The sequence below is a fragment of the Mustela erminea genome, chromosome 13 (genome assembly GCF_009829155.1).
Source record: "Mustela erminea isolate mMusErm1 chromosome 13, mMusErm1.Pri, whole genome shotgun sequence".
Taxonomy (NCBI): domain Eukaryota; kingdom Metazoa; phylum Chordata; class Mammalia; order Carnivora; family Mustelidae; genus Mustela; species Mustela erminea.
This window is the reverse complement of record NC_045626.1, coordinates 70,645,942-70,663,956: the sequence shown is the minus strand read 5'-3', so window position 1 is coordinate 70,663,956 and position 18,015 is coordinate 70,645,942. Positions and strand designations below refer to the sequence as shown.

At 47.8% G+C, this 18,015-nt stretch overlaps 1 protein-coding gene across 2 annotated transcripts in view; it reads left to right on the top strand.

Moving 5' to 3' along the window:
• The window catches only part of KREMEN1 (kringle containing transmembrane protein 1), a 63,526-nt gene extending 46,687 nt beyond the window's left edge, over positions 1 to 16,839 (top strand). The window contains exons 5-9 of one of the 2 annotated variants that reach the window (XM_032310112.1): positions 1,733 to 1,886; positions 11,910 to 12,242; positions 13,340 to 13,501; positions 14,515 to 14,599; positions 16,158 to 16,839. In XM_032310112.1, the coding sequence (XP_032166003.1) occupies positions 1,733 to 1,886; positions 11,910 to 12,242; positions 13,340 to 13,501; positions 14,515 to 14,599; positions 16,158 to 16,326 (903 nt within the window). In that variant the 3' untranslated portion in view covers positions 16,327 to 16,839. The remainder of the gene's footprint in view (positions 1 to 1,732; positions 1,887 to 11,909; positions 12,243 to 13,339; positions 13,502 to 14,514; positions 14,600 to 16,157) is intronic. The other variant, XM_032310113.1, reaches the window with a different exon arrangement.
• The last annotated feature ends 1,176 nt before the right edge of the window (positions 16,840 to 18,015 follow it).

Below are 18,015 nucleotides of genomic sequence, written 5' to 3'. Positions count from 1 at the left end.
TCAGTAGTTAAAAAAAATTTTTTTTTTAATTTGAAAAATGGGGCACCTGGGTGGCTCAGTTGGTTAAGTGACTGCCTTCGGCTCAAGTCATGATCCCAGAGTCCCCAATCAAGTCCACAGCAGGCTTCCAGCTCTGCAGGGAGTCTGTTTCTCCCCTCTCACGCTCTCTCTCACTCTCTCTCTAATAAACAAATAAAGTCTTTTTAAAAATACCTCAAAATTTAAAAAATGGGCAAATGACTTGATACTTCACCAAAGAGGTTATACAGATGACAAATAAGCACATGAGGAGACATTCGGTATCATTAACCACTAGGGTAATGCAAATGAAACCCATCATGAGATACCACTACATACCTCTTAGAATGGCTAAAATAAAATATACTGACAATAATGTGTGTTGACAAGGATATGGAATACCTGGGACTCATACATTGTTTTGAATGTAAAATGGTACAGTCACTGGAAAACAGTTTGGTGGTTTCTTATAACCATAAACTTACCTTATAACCCAGCATCCCCATTCCCAGTTATTTACTCTGGAGAAATGAAAGCTTATGCACACACAAAACTATACACCGATGTTTATAACAACTCTATCCATAATCATAAATAACTAGAAACAACCCAGTGGATTAACAAATAGTGGTATATCTGTGCAATGGACTTACTACTCAGCCATAAAAACGAGTGAACTATTGATCTATGCACCACTTTGGATAAATCTCAAAGACATTGCACTAAGTGGAAAGCCAGTCTCAAAAGCTTACATGCTATATCATTCCATTTAAATGATGCCTTCGTCCATTCTGCCTGCAGTAACAAACTTAACATAGATCGGGTCGATAAACGTTTATTTCTCACAGTTCTGGAGGCGAGAAGTATAAGATTAAGGTTGTTGGCAGATTGGGTGTTTAATGAGAGCATGTCTCCTACTTCATAGATGGCCATCTTGCTGTGTCCTCATGTGAGAGAAGGGCCCAGGGAGCTCTCTGGGGTCTCCTCTGTAAGAGCACTAATCCCACTCACGAGGACTCTGTTCTAGTGCCCTAATTCACCAGAGGCTCCATGTCCACATGCCCTCGCACTAGGAGTTAAGATTTCAACATACGACTTTTGAGGGAACATAAACATTCAGTCTTAGCATGTGATATTTTTGAAAAAACAAAACCGTAGTCACAGCAAAGCAATAGGTAGTTGCGAAAGTTTATTTATGGAGGGGGAACTATAAAGCAGGTTCAGGATAGGAAGGTTATTGGGGCCATGTGCCTGAGCTGCAGGCTGATCGTAGGGGTGGTTGTCAACATGGGTTGAAGTGCATAGAACTATATACCATATAAATAGTTCTACCGTCTGGTAATAAATGAAAAATTTTAACGGGGCCTGTAATGAGTTTGTGGTGGGGACGAGCCATAAAGCACCTACCGCCTGGAACACAGTAAACGTTCAATAAAACGTGGAGCCGATGTTATTAATGTTTCAAGTTAGTGGGTTTCCCCCCAGTGCCTGCCTTCAAACTCACTTAAACACAGAGAGGTGCAGGCAGTAAAAGGTATGCTCGCCGGAAGGGGAAACATGGTTACTGATAGTGTATAACGAGCATCCAGGGAGGGGAGCAAGGCAGAGACCCCAGGAAGAGGGACCCAACTGGGGGCTGACCCTGCCAAGCTCCTTCAGGGCAGCTGACACCCCAGACTGACACTTACCCAGTGCTGTTTCTCTGCTATGACAGTTTGCCGGGATGGAGTCCGGCTATGCTTGCTTCTGTGGAAATAATCCTGATTACTGGAAGTACGGGGAGGCAGCCAGCACCGAGTGCAATAGCGTCTGCTTCGGGGATCACACCCAGCCCTGTGGCGGCGACGGCAGGATCATCCTCTTTGACAGTGAGTATGCCCTGTGCCCGTTGCTGCCCAAGACCCAGGGACGCTTGTGCCAGAGAAACAACCGGACCAGCCTTCCTCTCTCCCATTCATTCATTCATGTAGCAATACTTATCAAGCACCTCCTGCAGGCCAGGCCCTGACCAGACCCTGGGGATGCAACACTGACCTAGCAGACTCGGCCCCTGTCCTCCAGAAGGAAGGATAGACATTTAGTTGTGCCATGTGCTCTGAAGAGATGAGGCCTGTCACAGGATACTTAGGCAGCCTAGAAAAGACGACCTCTGCAACTTAACAGACACTGGTATAGCTCTTCAGTATTAGCCTTAAGGTCCTCTTGTTTTAATTGACTTCCAAGCCCTTTAATGTTTTCCTTGGCATTTAGTTTTGCAGCTGAGAAGAGAGCATACGCTTCCAGCCTCCTCTCTGACCCACCATATCTGTGAGATGCTGGCTAGGGGCCGGGTGCACTGCAGATGGGGTATGGATCTGGGGCCTTGACCTCTCCTGCACCGTGTTCTTATCACTGGCCTATCTGATCCCTCCTCATAACCACCACCCCCTGCATCCCACTCAGTGATGGTAAGACTTTGGGAGAGCCATAGTACCAGTATAGCACCAGATTTTGGTAGAAAGAGTAGAAAGTAGATTGTCACAAGTGAGACAGACAAAAGGAAAGACTTGAGGTTACTAAGATATACTACAGAGTCCATAGGTCTTTGTTAGTCACTGGGACACAGTAGATATACTCTTGACATCTCAACCTGACCGAGTGGCCCAGTTTCATGCAGAAATATCATATGCTTTGTTAGTTTCTTAGGGCTCTCATAACAAATGATCACAAGCCAGGAGCATTAAAGCAACAGAAATGTATTCTGTCGTAGTTTGGGAGGCTAGAAGTTCAAAATTGAGGTGTTGTCAGTGCTCCACTGAAGCATCCATCCATGCTCCTTCTGAAGGCCCCAGGGAAGAAGACTTTGCTTCGTTCGAGCCTCTGGCCATTGCTGTCAGTCCTTGGCATTCCTTGGCTTGGAGTTGCATCACTGCAATCTCTGCCTCCTCCTTCACATGGCCATTGTCCCTCTGTCCATCAGTGCCTCTGTGTCTCTCTGTATCTTCTTGTAAGGACTCTAGTCATTAGATTTAGGGCCCACTCTCATCTAGTGTGGCCTCATTTAACTTGTTGACATCTGTAAAGACACTATTTCTAAATAAGGTCACATTCACAACTACCAGGCATGGAACACGTCTCCTTTGGAGGACACACTTCAGCTACTACATACAGTGGCTGTAAAGCCTAAGCCTTTCGCAGGTTATGGCTTAAATGTCGTCAGAAGTGTGTTGTTTGGGCAGAGGACAGGGGAAGGATTGGCAAGTAGAACTCATGTGGTCAACTGTTTGTCTTTTGGGTGAGTGTGCCTGCTGGAGACTGCCAGTGGCTCCCTGTACATTCTGTTATGTCAAGACAAATGCTCAGTTGAGTACCTCTGTTTAAGCTAAAGACTAAGACTTGCCTGATGCTTAAGAAAGGTTGGCAGATAATACGCCCTGCACTTCTATTTAAGTTTTTGCTTCCAAAGTCTATTATTATAAGATCCTCTGCCTTGACACCCTAGCCCAGGAGAGTATATTTGCAGAGCTTACAATTTGCCTGGTCTACTCCTAAGGGAAAAAAAGAAAGGAATAAAACATTGAGTGTGTATTAAGTGTATTAAGGCTTTATATAAATTATCAATCTATAAAAATTAGGCCCTGTTGGCAGCCATCTGAGGAAGGCATTATTATCATCACTGTCATTGTACAGAAGAGAGTTCTAGGACATGAAGAGGATAGATATCTTGCCAGGGCTCACACGGCCAACAAGCCATGGGATTAGACAGTAAAGAAAAGGAAAGCAGGGTGTGTGGGTTCGCTACCTGTTTTTCTACTTTAAACAGAACATAGTGTTAATTTTTTTGACTGGAGAATAGATGTTGGTGAGCATATGGAGGAATTGGATCCCTCACACATTTGCTAGTGGAAATGTTAAATGGTACAGCTGCTCTGGAAAACAGTCTGGCAGTTTCTCAAACGTGAAGCAGAATTACCTTATGACCCAGCAATTCCACTCCTAGATACAGACCCAAGAGAATTGAAAACATATGTTCCCACAGAAACTTGTACAGGAACCTTCACAGCAACACTGTTCGTAATAGCCCCCAAAGTGGCACCAACCCAAAAGTCCATCGATGGAAGAAAGGATCGGCAAAATGTGTTATATCTGTACAACGGAATATTATTCAGCCACAAAAAGCAATGAATTAATGATGCATGCTACAACAAGGTTGAACCTTGAAAACATGACGCTAAGTGACAGAAACCAGACACTCAGGCCACGTATTTTATGAGTCCATTTATAGGAAATGTCCAGAATAGGCAAATCCATACAGACAGAAAACAGATTAATGATCATCAAGGGCTGAGGAGAAGGGAGGGATGGGAAATGATTGCTTAGTGGGTACGGGTTTTCTTGTTGGGGTGATAAACAGAGGCCAGAACTGGATGTCCGTGGTTATACCTCATGGAGCCTATAACACATACCACTGAACTATACGTTTTTAAAATTGTTAAAATGGTGGATTTTATATGGTTAAAAAATAGAATACTTTTATATGGTAAGCACTCATTTAGCACATTTTGATGGAGTGTCTGCTGTGTGGCAGATAAAATGATGTTTTTTTTTAGTGCAGTGCCTATACCAGAGGTATCAGATGGAAATAATTTGCTTTAAAGTCAGTCCTGTACCAAGCATTATCTTTGGTACTAGAAATACATCTAGAAGATAGCTCTGGGCCTCACACAAAGGTGCAGTACGATGAATTAATTATCATCAAAATAACTGCTGTCCGTTCAGTGCTTGCTGTGTGCTAGCTGGAAGCTGGGTGCTTTTATTTATTTTATATTATTTGATACTCGGAACAGCCCTGTTGATAAGAAAACTGTGTGTGGATCAAAAGATGAAAATAATCCGTCCAGGTGAATAAGAGCCAAATTGAGAACTCAAACCCAGGTTTGCCACAATTTTTATTTCTCTGTTTTCAGTAGCCAGAATTCCTTTCAAAGGGCGCCTGGGTGGCTCAGTGGGTTAAGCCGCTGCCTTCGGCTCAGGTCATGATCTCAGGGTCCTGGGATCGAGTCCCACATCGGGCTCTCTGCTCAGCAGGGAACCTGCTTCCCTCTCTCTCTCTGCCTGCCTCTCTGTCTACTTGTGATTTCTCTCTGTCAAATAAATAAATAAAATCTTTAAAAAAAAAAAAAAAAGAATAGACAGGTCATGATAATGGGTCCCGTTTCATGCTCTAAAAGCATGTGAACAGGGTGGGCCCAGTGGCTCTGATTATCATGAAACTGGCCCCTTCTGCAGCCATCCAGAAGCTGCCTTCTCTGGCTCCCCTTCGTTTAGGAGGAATGAGGAGGTTGGCATTCGGAGAAGCTCCAGCCTCTAGAGGCCCTGGTCGTGCTGACCGGCAGAGGCCCCTGACAGTAGCCCGCTCCAGTGACCTCCCCCACCCCCCAGCCCTGCAAAGGAAGGTACAAACCTGCTCAGTCATTATTGCCACATTAAGTAATTTGTCATAGGCCATGTGGCTGGTTTTCCAGCAAGCTCTCATGAGCTCCAGAAGGATGTGAAGTGGACCGTGTGCTGTGTGTCAGTGTGGCACTGACAGAAGCTTCAGAGCGTGTGCTGCCCCCAGAATTCAACGTACTGAATTAACAGAACCAAATAAATGATCAGAGAGGTTGGAATCAATAGTAGATTACAGAGACTGCCCAGCGGGCCTCTAGGGCCCCTTTCAGCTTCTAGGCACAGAAAGGAGAAATGAGATGTGGGATTGGTCTTCCTCTGCAACCTTCCTCTGAGCCCGTAAATGTTTTTAGGGCATTGTGCTATTTGCTTTTGGTGCATTCCCTCCCTTCATTATAATACCGTGAAGCAGGTACTGTTTCCTTATTTGCCTGAGAAGACAACAGAGGTTCATAAAAGTTCAGTAGCTTGCCCAGGGTCCCACAGATGGAAATTCTTCTCCCATGGAATTTATATTTTACGGAAGAGAAGAGATTAATGGTTATATATATATATATATACACACACACACACACAGAGCCTAGGGTCCAATAGGACCTGACTGCTAGGATTGCCTTAGTAATTGTACCTCATAGACTCCCAGATGCCATCAGTCATGTGATGCAACATCACTGTGCATATCACTGAGGAGAAAAATACTTCCAACTAAACAGTGACTGCACTGATGGACAGACACAGTCCAGTCTGAAAGATTAAAATGTTCCCCTTAGAACTGATGAAATATAATAATCTCTTCTGCTTTTCTGGGTGCCAGTCCAGTGGAATCTGATTCAAGGCTGGGACCCATTTGGGGCGCCTGGGTGGCTCAGTGGGTTGGGCCGCTGCCTTCGGCTCGGGTCATGATCTCAGGGTCCTGGGATCGAGCCCCGCATCGGGCTCTCTGCTCCGCAGGGAGCCTGCTTCCCTCTCTCTCTCTCTCTCTCTCTGCCTGCCTCTCTGCCTACTTGTGATCTCTGTCTGTCAAATAAATAAATAAAATCTTTAAAAAAAAAAAAAGAAAAAAGGCTGGGACCCATTTGGTACGAGTTTGTTTGCTGAGACATGCCAGTATCGTTCACGTCTGGAAGCAGAGCACTCAGCTGCATCCGGGGGAGGCTAGCTGTTCCCGCTGATGCCTGAAGTCTGTTCCTGAAGAAACTGACTGAGCTAATATTGAGACGGGATGGAGGTGCTAAATCAAAGAAGGCAGGAGGACACTGGCTTTCTGCCACCGGAGGTTTCACCCAGGGCTATTTAGGGCCTCCGACTGCCCAGGTTGTATGTGGCAAGCTACTCTCCCCTTCAAAAATAAGATCTTGCATATATTCCTAAATTCAGGTTTCCTGTTGAATTATCACTGAATTTTAATAATCTATTATAGAGTCATGAGTTTGCTTTCAAAATTACCGAACTGAATCTCCTGTCTGCCTGGCACACATCTGGAAATCAAAAGCTCTAAGGTGAAGGTCAGCCTTCGCTGGTGAAATACCAGTTTAACCTGAACACTTGATTCTTTACAAATAATAATAATAGTCTAGCTAATATTTACTGAGCTTACACTATGTGCCAGATCCTATCCTACACACTTTACGTAGATCAACTCCTTTTAGTTCTTGTAAAACCCCTAAGGAAAAAACTTACTATTTTCATTTTATGGATGAGGAACCGAGGTGTACAGAAGTTATCTTGTTCAAATTCACACTTAGGGTGTGGGAAAGTCAGGTTGATTATGTAGGGAATCTTTCTCTACAGCTTTTCTTTTTAAAAAAATGTAGGTTTGAGGCACCAGCGTGGCTCAGTTGATTGGGCAGCTGCCTTCAGCTTGGGTCATGATTCCAGGGTCCTCCATTGGGCTCCCTGCTCAGAGGAGAGCCTGCTTCTCTCTCTCCCTCTGCCTGCCGCTCTGCTTGCTTGTGCTCTCTCTCTATCCCTCTGTCAAATAAATAAATAAATAATCTTTTTTAAAAAATTAAAATCTAGGTTTTTCAAGGTCTAATTTAGATAAGGTAAAAATCACCCTTCTAGTTGAACACTTCGACAAGATTTGATGAATGCACACACACTCAAGATACAGAACGTTTTCATCTTCTCAGGAAGATCTCTTGTCCCCTCTGTGGTCAGTCCTCTCTCTGCCCCCAGCCCTGAGCAACCACTGATCTGTCTTCCACCTGTATAGTTTTGTCTTTTGAAGAAGCTCATATAAATGGAATCATAGAGTACTTAACCATTTGGTTCTGGCTCCTTTCACTTCAAGTAATGCTTTTGAGATTCACCCATGATTGTTTCCGCAGCTCCTTTTTAGTGCTAAGAAGCACGTCTTTCTACAAATATGTCACAATTTGTTCATCCATTTATCCGTTGATAAGCATTGATCTGTCTGTGGTCAAGATGCTCCGAACCTGCCCTTAGCCTGTACGCACAGGCTTGTGTGTGAACACGTGCTTTCATTTCTCCTGGGATTTCAGGGTCATGTACTAAGTGCATATTTGTTACGATAGGACACTGCCAGCTGTTTTCCAAAGTGACTCCCTGATTTTCCATTCTGACAGACAATACGTGAGACTTCCGGTTGCCCCACATCCTCTCTTGCCCTTTGTATAATCTGGTTTCTTTTAGCATTAGCCATTCTAGCAGGTGCATGGTGATAACTCATTCTGGTTTTAATTTGCATGGCCATAATTACCAGTGATGTTGAACACCTTTTCATGTTCTTATTTGCCATCATCTTCTCTCAGCTTTTGTATGAGAAAGCCTTATTTCACCTTCATTGTAGAAAAACATTTTTGCTGGATATTGAATCCTATGCCGAAAGTTGTTTTTTTTGTTTTTTTTTTTTTTAGATTTCAGTATCTCAAAGCACTCCTTTGACTTACAGCTTGTACAGTGTCTAGAGATGTCTGCTCTGTCTTTGTTCCCTGTATATCATCTTTCCTTTCTGCCTGCTTTCAGGATTTCATGTTCGTTTTTGGTTTTCAACATTTGACTCTGATGTGTCTGGGTGTGTTTTTTGTTTGCTTTTTAATTTTTGTTTTTATTTTTTAATGTTTTAGATTTTATTTATTTGACCGAGAGAGAGAGGGAGAGAGATCACAAGTAGGCAGAGAGGCAGGCAGAGAGAGAAAGGGAAGCAGGCTCCCTGCCGAGCAGAGAACCCGATGTGGGACTCGATCCCAGAACCCTAGGATCATGACCTGAGCCAAAGGCAGAGCCTTAACCCACTGAGCCACCCAGGCACCCCTAATTTTTGTTTTTAAACTTATTTGATTACTATTTGCTGAGATTCTTAGACCACCTTTCGTTAACTTGAGAGCATTCTTAGCCATTCATTATCTCTTCAAATATTTCTTCTGCCCCCTTCTCTTTTTCTTCTCTTTCTAGAACTCCAGTGGTTAGATCACTTGATATTGTCCCACAGCTACTGGATGCTCTGTTCTTAGCTTTTTTCTTTCCTTTTTTTTTTACCTGCTTCTTTTTTTTTACTCTTTGTTTCATTTTGCATGATTTCTATTGACCTATTTTCAAATTTATTGATTCTTTCCTCAGCTGTGTGTAGTCCATTTATAAGCCCATCAGAGAAATTCTTCATCTCTGATAGTTTTATTTCTAGCATTTATATTTGACTCTTTTTAGTCTCCATCTCTCTGCTGGAATTTCTAATCTGTACAGGCATGTTGTCCATCTTTTCCATTATGTCGTTATTGTAGTAACCATGTAACACCTGTCTACTAGCTCTAACATTTGCGTCATTATTGAGTCTGATCCTACAGATTGTCTTATCACTTGACCATGAGTCCCCTTTTTTTTGCTGCTTTTTTTCTTTTCTTTTTTTGCTGCTTCCTTGCTTGCTTGTTCTGTGTGTGTTTTAATATTTTGTTGAACGCCATACATTGTGTATAGAAGAACAGTACAGACTGAGTAAATAAGATTTATACCTGGAAATGGGCAGGCCCATTTAGTGTGGGGACTGAGCCATTATATCAGATGAGCTGAGTTTGGGTGTTATTGTTTCTGTCTTTACCCTCGGTGCACACCAGCCTTCAAATTCTTCCAGCAATAGGCTCCTGTTACCTTGTGCTTAGTGTGGAGCCTGGGATGCCCATGGTTTTTTTTGTTTTGTTTTGTTTTTTTCTATTCCACTGTCGGCTTTGAGTAGCTCCTATGTGCCTTCGCCAAAGAGGGGATCTTTCTCTGCACTCTTTCCCCTCCCTCAGTGGTAGACGACTGTTGTTACTTGGTGCTGTGCTCCTGGTGAGCTGAGGGGGCTCCTTGGGCTTCCTGCCTCATCCTCTGTGTTAGGACGTTGCTGGGCCTCAGACGTGGGGTCTTTCCAGCATTCCCACAGACCCCCCTCCTTCTCCTGCAGTCAAACACTGCCTTGTATCTCCAGAAAGGGAATTTCCCGCCCCTCCCAGAGGGCGGCAGACCTCTGCTTTGCATTGGTACAGGACCTGGGGGCTCAGGGCAACCAGGGGCTGATGGCTTTTGCCTCTGCTTTTCCCTAAGAAGCAGTGGATCTGCCTGGCTACTCTGGCAAAAAGGAGAGAGTCTCCTGCTCCCTGCACAGAGGCAAACAGATTTTACTTCTACCCTTTCTACCCTCCAATGGCCCTGCGGACAAAAGGATTTGCTACTCCTCCCACAGCCACTTGAGGCCTTTGGCTCTTTTGAGAGGAAGGTCCAGAAGCAGGCGGTGTTTCACACTTGTCCCCCAACAGCTGTGTCCTGTACAAGTGCCACCCAGGGGGTCTCTATGGTCTCCTTCCCTATCCCAGTCATTCCTTTTTTTTTTTTTTTAAAGATTTTATTCATTCATTAGAAAGAGAGAGAGAGAGGGAGAGCACAAGCAGTGGGAAGAGGCAGAGGGAGAGGGAGAAGCAGACTCTCCGCTGAGCTGGGAGCCTGACATGGGGCTCCATCCCAGGACCCTGGGATCACAACCTGAGCCGAAGGCAGACGCTTAACCGGCGACGGAGCCCCCCAGGTGCCCTAGATCCCAGTCATTCTTGTGGGCTCTGGGTGGAGGTACACACAGAACTGCTTGCATGTGGGTGTAGACTCCTGCTGTGTCTGGGGCCCCTGCTCATTCTAGACTGAGAGGCTGGCCCACATTCAACCTCTTAGCTCCTTTCTTCTTCCTGCCTTTTTTGGTGGCCACCTCTTCCTCTCGCTCTGTGAAAGATGAAACGCTTTGTGTGGCCTGACTCTCCTCTGAGGGGCTTTTTCACTTTTTAGAGTTAAATACGCTTGGTTGTCTTGACACTTCAGCCTTCTGATGGGTTGAGGAAGAGTTTTGAGCTTTTTCCCATTGTTCGGTTGGAAGCAGCATTCTCTTACTGCTTTCAACATACCAAAGGGAAGTGGAAGTCTGCCCAAAGCCTGCTTTTTTTTTTTTTTTAACTTTTTTTTTTTTAGATTTTATTTATTTATTTGACAGAGAGATCACAAGCAGGCAGAGAGACAGGCACAGGGAGTGGAGGGTGGGAAGCAGGCTCCCCACTGAGCAGAGAGCCCGATGTGGGGCTTGATCCCAGAACCCTGAGACCATGACCCGAGCCAAAGGCAGAGGCTTAATCCACTGAGCTACCCAGGCACCCCCAAAGCCTGCTTTTTAAACCCCAGTCCTGCACTCCCCCTCAAGGACTTTCATTTCCAGGATCTTGTTCACACTTCGCTAAGATGCAGGGAAGGGGTTGTATCCCTGTCCTAGAAACCCCCAGTCCAAAAGGGGAGTCCACAGCAGCCAAATGTGCTTCATGCAGAGTGAGCAGAACCAAGCGTTTCCCCCAGGCAGAGAGTCACTTCTTGTGCCACAGTGTGTGTGGGGACCCTTGCGTGAATACTGCACCCCAGGTATCGGGGATGCCCGAGCAGCTGGAAAGCCCTTCTCTTTTTTATGACTTCACCTCATCAAGTGTCTCCCTGCAAAGAGGCCCCGTGTTTGCATGTGCTTCATCTCATCTGTCCTCACGCGTCTGTGTGATACGGGAACAGGTGGCAGCCTCTCCATCCTCCCAACTGAGAGAGGCAAGAGTTCTGGAAGTAAGGTGCAGCCCCTGGGGTCACAGAGCCCAGCTGGTTCCGAACCAGACTCTTCTGACTCCAGCCCGGCCCCCACATAGGGAGCCCCATGTCAGGCTCCCAGCTCAGCAGAGAGTCTGCCCTCACAGAACAGCCACTGTGCTGTGTGCTAATTCTAAGGTCTCCTGGGCAAAAAAAAAAAAGCCTCTACAGTCATTTGTTCAGGATTTAAGCTATTCATTCTGTGATTTGATTCTGAAACATAAGACAGTCTGGTTTTGTAGATGAAAAACATACCAAACTGGATCATGTTCGTTAGGAAGAGTTTTGTTCATAGCAGGTTGGAAAGTGAGCCGTGTGGTTGTGCCCCAGACTGAGGGCCTGTGTCCTTTTGTCTCCCACAGCTCTCGTTGGCGCCTGCGGAGGGAACTACTCGGCTACAACCTCCGTGGTGTATTCCCCTGACTTTCCTGACACCTATGCCACGGGCAGGGTCTGCTACTGGACCATCCGGGTGCCGGGAGCCTCTCACATCCGCTTCAGCTTCACCTTGTTTGACATCAGGGATTCTGCCGACATGGTGGAGCTGCTGGACGGCTACACCCACCGCGTCCTGGTCCGTTTCAATGGGAGGAACCGCCCACCTCTGTCCTTTAACGTCTCTCTGGATTTTGTCATTTTGTACTTCTTCTCTGATCGCATCAATCAGGCCCAGGGATTTGCTGTCTTATACCAAGGTAACCCTTCCCAGCATCCTTGAGGGCCCTCCAGGCTGCACCTCAGGCTCCACCGACACCCTGTGGTGACCCGCAGGCACCAGGGCAGGTCTTGATGGGGCTGCGAGGCAGGGGCTACGGGCTCAGCTTGCAGATCTTCCCACCTCCCGCTTCAAGACTTGCGTACATTCACAGAAAAGAGCAACACCTCTCAGTTTCCCTGTGTTAGTTGTTCTGAGGACAGTTTTCATGGCAGGGTTGAAAGAACTGAAAGGAAGAGCTGAGACTGATAGAATTAGAAGGCTTTAGAAAGGTCATTTGGTCGATCCTTCTGCCTCTCGACATCCCAGCCAATCCCAGAAGACTAGTTCCCCATCTTTCTCCGGACCCTCCTCAGGGACACCTGGGTGGCTCAGTTGGAACAGCATGAGGCTCTTCATATCCGGTCATGAGTTAGAGCTGCATGTGAGGTGTGGAGATTACTTTAAAAAAATAAACTTTAAAGAAGAAAACAAACGACAAAAAAAAAAAAAAAAACCAATATACCTTAAAAAAACAACAACAACAACAAAAAACACCCCTCGTAAGGTGGAGCCCCGCTCTCTGCCCTCTGGTGTGCTCAACACGGGCCCAGCACAGCTCTCTGCCAGCACGTGAGAAACAGGGGCGTCTGAGACCTGGTCTTTCTCCCGGATGCTGAGGGCCTTGAGAAGAGCTCAGTCAGCCTGTGCTACAGAAGTCAGAGGGAGGAGGCCTTCCCGCAGGTGGGAGGGACAGTCTTGAGAACAGGTAGGATTTAGGTCAGTAGATAGGAAGGAAGGAGCCATTCTGGGCAGAGGGCACCGTAACTGAAAAGGCACAAGGAAAACAAGAATGCCGGCTCAGGTGTCCTCGAAGAGACCAGTCAAATGGTTAGAAGTTGACGGGTCCTGCCTTCTGGGGCTTTCTGGGCCAAAGCCTGACAGGTTCTGCTTTGGGGCCAGTGGGGTCAGTGAGAGAACTACACACAGAAACAAATCAGGAAAAAATGCCTTCTCTTCCTAGCCAGTGCCGCCTCCTCTGAACTTCTCTGTTGTCGGCATCAGCTCTCCCCCATCTTAATTTCTTTGATCTTCCAGCCATCAAGGAAGAGGCGCCACAGGAGAGGCCCACTGCCAACCAGACGCTGGCCGAGGTGATCACGGAGCAGGCCAACCTCAGCGTCAGCGCAGCCCGGTCCTCTAAAGTCCTCTACGTCATCACCACCAGCCCCAGCCACCCACCCCAGACCGTCCCAGGTAGCAGTTCCCAGACTCCAACAAAGGGGGTGGAAGCCACGGGCCTCGAGGGCAGTGCTCTTGGCAGTTAGAGAAGGAGCTCTCTTCCCAGGCAGGTTGTGGGTATTGGCTCTGTGACTGTCCTGGCCGTTGAGGGACATTTTCTCACTAGCTTGATTCCTTAGTCCTTAGGAGAAGGTGCTCACGTTCAAAGATCCAGCATGTGTGCCTTTTGTAAGTTGTGATTAATCAGCTAAGCCAGGGTTTTCCCACTCTGAGGATGTCTTTCTAGAACGAGTTGCAGCTCCCTCAATTCACCGGCAGGTGCAAGAGCTCATTCATTCATTCATTCCTTCATTCAGAAGACATGTGAGCACTTCAGTGCTATCCTAGGCACCGGACTGTAGAATGAACCAAACAAACAATACCCTTCCCTCCCGTGGCTTGTAAGTGGGAGGAGACAGATAAGAAGCAAAACAACAGGTCAGACAGTGACAAGAGCTAGAAGAAAAGTCATGCGGGAGAGGGATGAGATGTCTGTGGTTGAAGCTGGCTAACTTGGTGGGCTACATACTTCCGTATTTCTCTTTCGTGCCTGGGAAGATCTAGCCGAGGGTTTTCCCCTGCAGGACCCGCTTAGGTCAGGGAGGAGAGTCCCTCCAGTGCTTGCTCTGTGTTGCTTGCTTTATATCCTGGTAGGATTTCACAGATAAGGAAGCTGAGGCCCAGAGAGTTTATGTAACTCATCTGTGATCGTACAGTGATTCCACTGGTAGAGACGTAGTATATAGCACCCCTCTCACCTCCCAAGCTGAATGCACTTTGGACCACACTGCCTGCTCCTCTCCAGGAGGGTGCTCTAGAAGGCCTGGGCTCCTTGCCCACCCAGCTCTCAGCTGCCTTTGGTGGCGGCCCCCACCTGCAGGGGGCTCTTTAGCCACACCTGCATTTCTGAGCTTCAAGTGGTCACTCGAGGCTTCCAACAGACCTCCTTCTGAGAACGGAGCTCAGATAGGTCCTATCTTCTGTGCTTGCAGGATGGACAGTGTATGGCCTGGCAACTCTCCTCATCCTTACGGTCACAGCCGTCATAGCAAAGATACTTCTGCACGTTACGTTCAAGTGAGTATGAAAGCTGCCTGGTGCCACGAAGGGAAGGCTCAGAACTCCTCTATCACTGCACTTCCTTCGTCTGAGTACGACTGTAGTATCAGAACGTGATGCCAAAGTCCTTAGTTCTGGGCAGTACAAGGCAGTACGCGTTCCTTGTTCTCCGTAGAGCGAAATGTACAACTGGACAAATCTCACTGAGGTCTGCGTTCGCTCCTGGCTCACAGGATATGATTTCAAGGAGGATTGAAACAGCCTGGGCATAAAAAGCAACAATTTCCATTTTTTGACTTGTGCTGTCCCCTTAAAGGGATTGTCATGTTAGAACAGATTCCTGAGACACTACCATGGCTACTTCCTAATGCTTTCTAGAAACTGGGAAACATTCTTAGGAAGAGAATCCTAACATTTTATTAGCGGTTGCTTAACAATCATGCAAGAACAATGAAGAAGCTTCCTCCTCCAGTTCTGACTGATGCGGGAAAACAGATATTCCCTTGCCTTGCTTTGCTGCTCAGGGGGAACAGTGCCGCCTTTCAGGAGCGGAAGCAGTTGTCTGTGCTCCTGGTGTTCGTGACCTTCCAGAGAAGAGCTGTGATTTTTTTCGCGACCCCTACTCTGTCTTTCCTATGGCTCCCAGTCCAGGCTCTCTCCACTCCTTTTGCCACCCCCCCCCCACCCAGTTTTACTGGGCTATAATTGATAGACAGGCTTTCTGTATTTCAAGGCCTTTCCTGAATGTTGCTCTTATAAATACACCTTTTTCCTGACCCTCTCACTTGTCCTCTGCCACAGAACTTTTATATGTGAAATGCCTGCTCCTCCTTTGCTTTGTGAAGGCTGCCCTTGTAGGCCCTTCTACACTGCACTTTGCATTTTTCAGTGGAAACAGGGTCTTTTTTAATGATTCCTGAGCTCATGCCTGAGCTACATATATATATATCTGTCTATTGAAGTCACAAGTCACACCATCTGCGGAGCCTCTCAGATGCAGCAAGAAAGCAGGAGGCTGTCTGTGGGGCCCGGTACCTCGCCACCCACCAGGGCCCCACAGCGCATGTCTGACGCCCCTGTGACACTGGAGTCCCTCTGCAGCTTCCCTGCCAGGCAGCCCTTGGCGGGGGTGTGACATGGGGGAGCTGGGACACATGTTGGCAGTAAGGTAGGACCTGCTTCAAGCAGAGAGACTTTGGCTCTATCTTGTTTTAATCAGGGGGACTTCCAGGTACATGTCATTTGAAGAAAGTTCTTCTATTTAAAAAAAGGGGGCGGGGGATTTGAAAACTCATCATCTCTAGGCCAGCCCCTTGAAGATTTGAATAACTCTTCCAGCAAGAAAGTTCTTTGTTATACTAAAGCTGGAATCCATGGCGTGGCATTTCCCTCCCACAGACACATTTCATTCCCACGATAGCCCTTCAGACCTCCAGGGGCATCTGTTAGGCCTCTTCGGAGGCTTCGCCCCACTGAATGCCCCGTGTCGTAGGAACAGGTATCTCAGGGGACGGAAGGTTGTTGGGAGATCTTTGTTGTACCCTACTTGAAATACTAAGTTGTTTTTGCTTGACAGATCCCATCGTGTTCCTGCCTCAGGGGACCTTAGGGATTGTCATCAACCAGGGACGTCGGGGGAAATCTGGAGCATTTTTTATAAACCCTCTACTTCGATTTCCATCTTTAAGAAGAAGCTCAAGGGTCAGAGTCAACAAGATGACCGTAATCCTCTTGTGAGTGACTAAAATCTCCCCACTCCATGCCCAGGACACGAGGTCCCTCCAAGCTCAAGGCCACTGGGGACCCGTGGTTTCCTCAGACTGACTCTCCCTGCCTCTCCCTCAGCCTCTGGCAGCCTCTGCAAGAGCGCCGTCCTGCGGGCTGGGAAGGGACGTCCTGCTGCAGAGGCAGGCCTAGCCTGGACTCCCCCTGCTCCATCTCTGCACTTAGGAGAGAGAGACCCAAAGTCCCAGGGTCTGGGCCCTCCCTGTGCTGCTCGCTCTCTCTCTCTCTCTCTCATCTAGAATGGGGGTGTCAGGACAGGGAATGAGAATGCAGAGATGGTTGTGTCTGGCACTGGGCTCAGGTACCTTCTAGATGACTGTAGGGTGGTGGGTAGTTGTAGTGTATGCTGAGTCTTGCTTGCTTGTTTTCTATTTTGTCCACTCAGATCACTTTCTCCTGGTCTTTATGGGAGGATTCTGAGGTTCTCTTGGGGGTTGGCCTGGTCCTAGATTCCTGGGCATTAGCACCCGAAAGCATAAAGAGGGCCCATGCTCTGTGCTGACTCTGGGGCTTTGCTCTCTGGGTGCTGGATGAGGGTGGGCCTCCTCTAATCTGGGAGAGCGTGGGAATTGACCCCCCAGCATATCAAGCCTGCACCCTGCCACACACGGGCTTCTTTCCAAAGCTTGGTGATCGCAGAGCAAGCCACACAACAGACTTTCCTGAAAGCTTTTATAGGCTCAGTGACTCCTCATTATATGGGGTTGCCCAGCCTTGCCCCTCGCAGCTCATGATCCTATGGAACCTGAGCTGGGCCTGTCTCTCCGTGATTCTCCCAACTCCCCGTTCAGAACAGGGAGTATAAAGGTTGTGGCTTAGCCGTGAGGCAGCATTAGGTGCAACATGGGTATCAGCAGTCCCCCTGCAGGCATCACTCATTTTAAAAGATGACAAACCACCCCGTGGCCTGCGCTCTCTGTGGTCCCCTCCTCCCCTTTGTCGTGGGGACCCAATGTGGCCTGGAATAGCTCAGTGGGGAGCGGGAGGGCCCTTTTGCTTAGCCCCACACTGCCCTGCCCTTCAGATGGGGAAGAGAGTCTCAGAGAGTGGCATGAGGGCAGAGAGGGAGGTTTGGGGCACTGGAGACCCTCGAGTTTAGGCCTCCCAAGATGGAGAGGTGCAGCCGCAGTGGTTGCTGGTCGGGAGGAAGAGCTGTCCCCCATTTAGAAGTCCCCATCAGCCAAAGTAGGCTTTGTCAACAGCAGCTGAGAAGAGCCTCTGGGGCCTCTGAAGGCCAGTCCTGGGCCTTCCTCAGAGCACGACTCTCCCAGAGGCACCTGGGCACTTGGGCCTTGGAAACCACAGGTTTCCGCCTTGGAGCACTTTGCCTACCTCCCCCAGATCCCTCAGCTACTGCCTGCTGTGGCTTTCTCCGGGGTTCTGCCATGCTGGCGACCTGTGTGCACCTGGCTGCTCCCAGAAACACAGAGGACCGTGTGGGGCCAGCGGGGAGGGGTCTGCAGTGAGAGGTGACATCCGGCAACCAGGGGAGATGCTGGGAGCTGGCAGGCAGAGGGGCACAAGAGAGGGGCAGTGGGACAGCGTGTCCATGGGAGGGCAGGGGCGCTGCCCGAGCCACTGTGTGAGGCCCGCTGCGGGCTCAGAGCCGCTCGATGCCGTCTTCACGCTTTGATCTGGAAAGGGTGATT